Source organism: Vigna unguiculata, chromosome 3 (genome assembly GCF_037176805.1).
Source record: "Vigna unguiculata cultivar grain cowpea cultivar isolate G323 ecotype 2 chromosome 3, ASM3717680v1, whole genome shotgun sequence".
NCBI classification, from domain to species: Eukaryota; Viridiplantae; Streptophyta; class Magnoliopsida; order Fabales; family Fabaceae; genus Vigna; species Vigna unguiculata.
The window spans coordinates 52,825,249-52,834,242 of NC_140794.1; the positions used below are offsets into that span (position 1 = coordinate 52,825,249).

At 26.9% G+C, this 8,994-nt stretch overlaps 1 protein-coding gene across 1 annotated transcript; it reads right to left on the minus strand.

Moving 5' to 3' along the window:
* Window positions 1-5,502: 5,502 nt before the first annotated feature.
* On the minus strand, window positions 5,503-6,622 carry LOC114175794 (FCS-Like Zinc finger 2-like). The gene is made up of 2 exons (XM_028060599.2): window positions 6,236-6,622; window positions 5,503-6,103 (listed from the first exon to the last, which is right to left on the minus strand). Exons 1-2 carry the CDS (start codon window positions 6,535-6,537, stop codon window positions 5,914-5,916), a joined length of 492 nt encoding a protein of 163 aa, XP_027916400.1. The 5' UTR covers window positions 6,538-6,622; the 3' UTR covers window positions 5,503-5,913.
* Between the last annotated feature and the right edge of the window lie 2,372 nt (window positions 6,623-8,994).

Consider the following 8,994-nt stretch of genomic DNA (forward strand, 5'->3'; position numbering starts at 1 on the left):
TGGTCTGCAAATTATTTGGGAAACGAATTACACAATCCGTTTCTTTAAAAAAAAAAAATTGGGAAACGGATTCCACAATCCGTTTCCTTAAAAAAAATATATATATAATGGGTCCGTTTCCTTAAAAAAAAAATTATGGGAAACGGATTCCACATTCCGTTTCCTGAAAAAAAGTTAAACCTTCCGTTTCACGCGTGTGGAAAAACTGTGAATTACGTATTTTCTAATCTACTGCTAAAAATAATTAAATCAATTAAAATATAAATACACATGCACAATATTATTGGGGTTGGGGGTGCGTTTTGGGGGTGTATGGTTTTAGGGGTACAGAGCGGTGAAAGATGGAGTAACTGTTTTTTTTATCATGGACAAACATGAAAATAAATTAAGTTTTAGGGATACAAGAGAGATTATTGGAGGTGCAAGGAGAAGTCTCCTAACTATAGGAGTAACAGAAAGGGACTGGGCTTGGTAGGACAGTCCATTTTGACCCACCAGAATTTTTTTTCAAAATAAATGAAAAATTAATTTAAAAGATTATATATATATAGAGAGAAAGAAGTAAATAATAATATGATAATTTCGATTATTGACATTTATAAGTTAAATTTTAATTATTAATTATAATAGAGTAATTTAAAATATAAAATATAATAACTTTATACTTTATTTAATAAAGAATTTAATTAATTACTTCAAAATTTATAAATATTATAATAAAATTATTAATTAAAATAGAGTAATTTAAAATATAAAATATAATAACTTTATACTTTATTTAATAAAGAATTTAATTAATTACTTCAAAATTTATAAATATTATAATAAAATGTGATAAAAAATAAATAAAATTTCATCAATACGTCCTTTAGTGAAATGGGTTAGGACTTTAACTTCATCTAATCATAATAGATCTGATGAGATTCGCTCTTATCATTTCATTTTGCTATTCCACAACAATTTGCATTTTCACTTTCCTTATTATTATTTTCTCTGTTTTTTCGTCGACAGATATTGTGTAACTTATATTTGAACCCTTAGATTTTAGTCAATGCTCCAACGTATATTTACCACTTTTTCTCTCCTTTTCTTGATGCTGTAATTAAGCTTCAGCAAGAAGAAAAAAATTGGTCAAAATACAATAAAAATTAAACAAAAAAATAAATAACAAAGAAAAAAAATATAGATATTGACCCATAACATGACGCAATAGATGGTGGCTATCAGAGTATATCAAAATATAAAGCATTGAATCGTTTGTAAAAAAGAAAGTCAATGAAGGAAGTTATGTTTAATATACGTACTTTCACACATAACAATACATATGTTCTTTCTTAAAATAATTTTACTAATTAACATAATCTCAGACTTTCAGTAAATACATTATCTAGTAGAATAGAACTTTGGTATATTATTTTTTGGGATAGATTAAAGAAAAATTACATTTTCAATAAAAAGAAATTCAGTCCATTTATAATTTTCTACAAAGAATAAAACTGTGGGTGAGAATGGTCAAAAATAATGAAGTATACGAGAATCGCAATGTCCTGATGTCTACAACATGGTAGTTGGAAAGTCCCATTCCTATAATATTATATAATATTATATGTGTGTGTAAAATCATGTAATCCAGGACGTGAAAAGTCCACAAAAGAAATATATATATATATATATATATATATATATATATATATATATATATATATATATATATATATATAACATAACAACATAACATTATATGCATAATCAAACCATTAAATAATAAGAAGTTTGGTTAATCAGCACGAACTTGGTCCATTTTCGTCATTACCTGCAAGAGGATATGGTCCATATCACCTAAGATCATTGTAGCAATGTAAGCCTTTAGGATAAGTTAATTATTTAAATTAAACATAAATTAAATCTATCAACATCATCACGTATTCATATTTCATATATATATATATATAAAATATAAAAGGAGTACTTTTCAAAAAAAATCTTTAAAAAATCGTTGGAAATTTAATATTGACTAAAGATAAAGATGAATTTATAATATATAATTGAGGTAAATATTACCTTACAAGTCAGTTTTGTAGAATTGAATTCAATTTAAAGTTTATTTCTTAAGATAACATCTAAGACATTGAAGTCTATCACAATGAGACTTATGATTAAAATATAAATTTAAATAAATCTAATCTTGTTAAAAATATTAATTTTAATAAAAATATCGTTATAATATTTATATAAAAGTTTTGGTCTTAATTTGAAGAAAGATGAAATTGCATTAGTTTAAAAAAAATATTTGGACTGAATATAGGGAATAAATTGATATTTTTGACACACCACACTGTCTCTACCATGTGACAAGACCCTCATTTGACATGTGGTAATTTTTTTAAATAAAAATTAAAAAATATAAAAAAAAACCTACGAGGTAACACATGGCACATCAATTAACGTCATTAGTATTGTACTATTATAAATGACCAAATTGCAACACATTTAAAAAAAAAAGGACCAAATTGATACTAATGAAAATTTATGGGTTCAATTGAGATTTTCAAACAAAAGGTAAGACTAACCCAGGGTTTAAACTCTTTAAATTTAATAAATTTAAATTATATAACACATGAAATACATTAATCAAAACACCTATGCGTCTAATACCTATTTAATTGTCAAACTGTTAGGTTTTTATTATGCAATAAACACAAGAGAACCATGCTAAACGTTTTATTCAGTGATAATGGTTTGATTTGATTGTACTTATTTAGATGAACTGATAACTCATTTGATTTCACTTATTTGTATTGAGTAGGAAAACTAGTCTGGATCTAAAGTCTAATCAAATCATCTATTATTGTTAGATGCTAGGATTAAATTTAACTGTTTTAATTAAGTACAAAGTCCTAATCTTAGTACAAGGATTCATTCGACGAGAGACTGAGCAAACACACTCAATTTGAAGTCTATGGGTTCTAAAGCAAAGAATTAATTTAGAACTAGCCAAGTACTTTAAGGAATATTGAATAATGATTTTAGTGTATAGTAAATCAGTAAGAGTGCAGTAGAAGAGGATTAGTGAAATTCAATCTCAACACACTCAGTTTCATCGTATTTATTCAACTTCAATTAGTATATGTATTTTATTCATCTTAAGCAACCAAAACATTGTTTCATTACAAATCTAAATAGAAATAAGATTATCGAGACATTTGAATGTGGATAGGACACTTGTTTCCTACAATTGATCCAATGCACTTGTTGGAATTTGACAAAGAGATCAACCTAATGAGAGCCTTACCTAATCAACTTGTTGACGAGACTCAGTGCTCAATTTGTTTGAATTGTTGAGACTACCCTTGTGGCTTTGATTTTTGAGTGTGGGATAGACCAATCTGTATCGAGTATGTATAGTTTATTGTTCACAGCTTGAAGCTCAATGTAACGAGATTGGAAGAGCTCATTGTGATGAGCTTGAAGCTAGTCATGGCGTTGACTTGACAAGGTTCTCTTCATTTTTTTTAAGAAGTGTCTCCGCATGGGTCTTGACGACATTGACATTGTAAAAATCCATCTCTTAGTATGATGATGTTTTGGTATAACTTTGAATAAATACTTTATGCAACATGTTAAAAAAATAGTTTTGTCCAAACCTAATAACGTGTACTAAATGTTGTTACTAAATTTGAATAAAGTGCTTAGAGTCTTGAAAAATAAAATTTTTTATATAAAAAAAACTGTGATAAAAAAATAAGAAAAAATAATATTGTTTTAATTTATTTTTCTTTAATTATATATGACCTTTATTTTAGTCTCAAGTTTATTGAAAAATCATTATCAGAATTAATAATTGTATTTGAGATCTTGTGTTTTTTTAAACCTAGAACTAGGCCACAATGTTTTTCGTAAAAGTTCCTCAAAGTATTAAATGAGAAAGTGTATTTAAACGGTTATTATCCTTTATTCTAAACAATATACTATTATTAAACATATCAACTTTAATTTCGACTCTTCCATGATATAGAATTATCGAATATACTGAAACAAGGTTATAATTATATATGAATATTATAATTATATATGAATACATAGAACTAAAGTTATTTAATGAAAGTTTTTTCGTTTTCTTTTGTAGAAGCGAAATATATTTTGTAAATGAGTTCTGAGAACAAGTTTTTATAATTGTGTTTTTTGCGAAAAAAAATCATTCCAATCATATGATATAATAAGTCATTAAATGATTACAATTGTGTCAAACTATTCAGTTTAAAAGTTTTTATTGATATTTTTGGATAAACTTCTTATTAGTTTACAAGAGAAAAAAAAAACTAATAAAATTTTATATTAAAAAATAACATGGTTGAAATCCCGAATTACTAATTACTAAACAAACAATATTTTTGAATCTTTTCAGTGCATAATTTTGTTATTGGAAAAAAACAATATAGAGGGTTTAATTCTTTAATTTATTTTGTCATTTAGTCCTTCATAATGCTTTTCTTTTGTATTAGATTATAGTGATAACAATTTCTTTCCATTAAACTCGCATGATTTTCTTTCATTCATCCTTCTACTATACTGAATACGTATGTTTTTCTTTATTCATCCTTCTACTCAACTGAATAAGGGAAAGCTTAAATTTATTGTAAAAAAGTGTTAATTATAAATTAGAATTAGACAAATATTAGCAAATCATAAAATTAAACAAGATCAACTGCTTTAGAAAAGATGCCTTCTTCATATTTTACATTAAAATTCATTTATTGTGCTCCCTTAGGAGATTAAAGTTATGATAAAACAAAAATTAAAATCATCTCAAAACACTTCATCTTCAAGAAAAAGATTAAATTTTATTACATATTTTATTATTGATACGTCTTAAAATAAGATATTTATTCAGCTATAGAAGAATTAAATCTGTACGCTTAGATAACATTTAACCAGTAACGTGTAAGCAAATAATGCAGATATTTATAATAATAAAAAATATGCTATTACCGTTCAACCACAAATTACTATTAATAAAATTATTGATTTCAAAACACAACTTATGAATATTTTAGGGATATGTGTATTAAACTTTTTTAAAATGTGTAAGAAAATGCGTAAAATGATGTTTTTGTTCAGTTAAAGTGAACCATAGAAAATAACTTTTAAACAAAAATCAACCATTTAATGTTTTTATTCAGTTAAATATTGAAATTTTTCTCTTTTTTTAAACTGTAAATATATTCAACTAAACATACCCTATTCTCAGTCTTAAATTCATTTAGAGAAGAATTTACTGTTTTTTGGGAGGAGTTTCATTAAATTAACATACTTATAAATTATATGAAAAAGTTTATAGTTTCTATAAGTTATATGATCATAATAAGTTATAATCACGATATCACACAGAATATTTAGGAGTGAACTTTGGGAAATAAACGAAAACCCGGTTGCCATCTTCTTCACCTCTCACCGAATCAACACACATGAGAACAAGGACAGAACACAGGAGAAAGGCCAAAGGAAAGAAAGTTTCCACTGTATTCAGTTTCATCTTTTTTAAAAACTGAAACTATTTGCCACAAGCCCTATAACTCAACAAGGTAGGGTGATATACAAAAGGAAACAAAAACCAAAACCCTTGATTCCAAAGAAAAAAGAAATAGAAAAAGCAAACCCGAAAATTTGAGCCATTTGATTGAGAGGATCTCGCACTGTAAGCACCCAACACTTGAACACGTATAACACATTTACAGCCACATTCACAAAACTCCCCTGTACCTTCCATTCCTCTCTCTTCACCCCTGTTTGTGGAAAGAAAAAGTATCTTTTTTCTGGGTCACAGTTTTTTTCTTAAAAGTGTTTTCTTTCCTTTTCCGGGAATACTGCTTCAGTTCCGTTCGTTCGAGGAATCCTATGTACCTCTTCAACTAACTAAGCCGCCGCAACTGCCCCCGTACGGAACGAGTAGCCTTGCGCCTTGTTTGGCGACGTCGTCGATTTTCTTTGTTCCTTATTTCTCAAAGCCTTCATCGATGAAGAAAGGTTCAAGTTCTTCTCTTTGGCTTCGTCTATATCTATTTGTTCTTGCCTGCACTCCTGGCTACAAAACGGGGTGTCCCCTCTGCAAAAAACAATTATAATCCCGATCAGATCTAATTCGCAACCAAAAGGGTCTTTGGGTAACCCACCAAAAAATTAAAAGAAAAAAAAGGATTTTTGTAACAAAGGGTGTTGTTTTGGGTGGGTGACTGACCTATACATGAAGATGTCTCGGTTGTCTCCGAGTGGTTTTTTACAGAGGAAACAAGCGGCGAGGAAGTGAGAGTGTTGATCCTCGAATCTGGTGTCGTGGAATGTCTTAGATCTCGGTGAGAAAACGGGAAGGGTGTTCCTTGATCCGGTTCTGGTGTAGGAGGTGGCGTAACCCATGGTCATGGACCTAGATACGAAATTGTTGGCTCGATGGCAAGCATCCATGTCGGTTAAGGAAGCCAAGCCGTGGTCTTGTTCCAGGTAAGAAGGTCTTGATGGAGTGGTAGACCTTGAGGAGCACATGAATTTAATTTAGGGTTTGGTCTGGGAAGTGATGTTCAGAGAAGGATTGGGGAGTGTAGAAGAGAGTGGAAGGAGATGGTTTTATAAATAGGGTTGATGGGGTAATGGAAGACCAGAGAGAGAGAGAAACAAACAGCGGCAGGTTTGGTTCAAGGAATCCTTGAGGGTGAATCTATTGGCTGAAACTACCTGCATCAAGACCGTTCAAATTTGTGAATTTTTTAGGAATTGTATGATTGGGGGGATTCACAGTTGCCACCAAAGTTAATGTAAATTACATTCTCACTTACTTTCACTTCAAACTGCCAGAGCATCAAATACTTTTACTGCATTTACTTTTCATCACTTTCTATTTGTAGGGTAATTTTAATTATAACTCATCAAATTTTATAAATATATTTATTTTTATATACAACTAATTTCTATATATGTTTATATGGCGGTAACTATGATGAGTTCATTATAAATTTCTGTTTATTATATATTTATTAAGGTTATATTTAATCTGTTTTTTTTTCATTATGTACTATTAAAGATAAATATTAATTATGATGTCACTTAAAATTTTAAAATTAAAATAACTAATTTAACTTCATTTTGTTTTGAAATCTGTATTTCAAAATAAAATATTGGATACCACCCCCATGGAATTAACTTCTTTAAAATTACTACAATTCAACTAAAAGATGATAATTAATTAATTAAGAATATTTTCACTAAAAAAATATTTTTAATAAATAGTAATTATGGTTAAAAATAACTGTTCTAAATTACACTAAAAAGTGACATTTTGTAGTTCAAGGAGAAAAAGGGGGCTGTTTTTGGCAGAAAGAAAAGATCTTTCCCTCTCGGAAATGGTAGGTCCTATTTTGAACCAAAGTAGGCATATATGTGAGTAAGTTGGTCTCACTCGCGCTCTTCCTTCCCTGTGGCGCGCGTGCGTGTAAAATTGATGTGGGAGGGTAAGAAAAGTGCGGGCCCAAACTCGTGCAATTCGCCTAAACGTAACAGACACACTGCCCCTGTTCCTGGTGTACTTTTCCATAAATCAATATATTTTAAATCATGGCTTAATTACTTTTTTGTTATTTAATTATTTTATTAAATTTCCTGTTTCATCGCAATAATCAATTTAATTTATATTTTAATTATCTGAACTATATAATTTATTTTTTTCAATTAAATTTTTACTTGTTTATTTTCAAAATTTTGAAGAAAATAAATAAAAATAAAAACATTTAAATGTAATCTATTTAATAATTCAATGAATAAAAAATTAAAAATATTAAAAATATTTATTGAATCAAATTAAATTGAATTTAAAAAACTCACATATAAATTTATGATACTATTGCTTTTTATACTTTACATGTTTATTATATTATTACAAAGTTTATAGTTATTTATGAGTATATGTTATTTATGAGTATATATATTTATTTAAAATTATATAAGATTGAAATATTTGAAAGTTGGATCTCTATTATTATTTTCGAGTGTAAACATATGTTCGATTCTTACTTTTTTATGATAATTAAAAATAATAAATTAATTATTATTATAAAATTAAATATAAATAATTTCTACAATTTTATTATAAATAATTGTTATTTATCTTGTACACAATTTTATAACTAAAATATAATTAAATTTAAAAGCATGATCAAATTGATAAAATTATTATTTTAATTTAAAAAGTATTTAAAAAATAAATGTGAATACAATGAATCTTTCAAAATTAAGCCTCGAGAAAATAAACCAATAACTCTTCTTTAAATTTAATTAGATCAAAACAAATTAAAGTTAAAAGTGATCAGACAATAAAAAAATTAAAATAACTAAATACTTTCATACTAATAAATTTTATATATATATATATATATATATATATATATATATATATATATATATATATATATATATATATATAATTTCCGCACAAACAACTTTCTCGGATCAAATGCATGCTCACAAGGCAATTATGAGTTGGGTAATGTAAAATTGAAAAGCATAATAAAGTTCAATCATTTTTGTACAGACTGTTCTCCTGGTTAATAACATGTGTTTAATTTGATGAATGAAGAGTAATGAATTCTGTAATAATTCAGATTCACTGTATACAGTTCCATTAGAATTGTTTTAAAAGTATTTACGAATGAATGAAAAATAAAACCTTAAATTATTTGACCAACTGAAAAGTATTTAATTCAAGATTTATTTTAAACAATTTTCATTAAATTTAAGTAACATAAAAGAGAGATAAAAATATTTATATTAATAAAAATATAAAATAACGCATTCATACATTATTAATAAAATTAAGACATAACAGATAACTCATAAATAATTAATACTTAAACAGTTCATTAAAAATTATTAGTATGCCTTAGCATGCAGTCCATGCATTTATTACTTATTTATACAGTTTTTATTGCTATAAACTACTATGCGAAAATA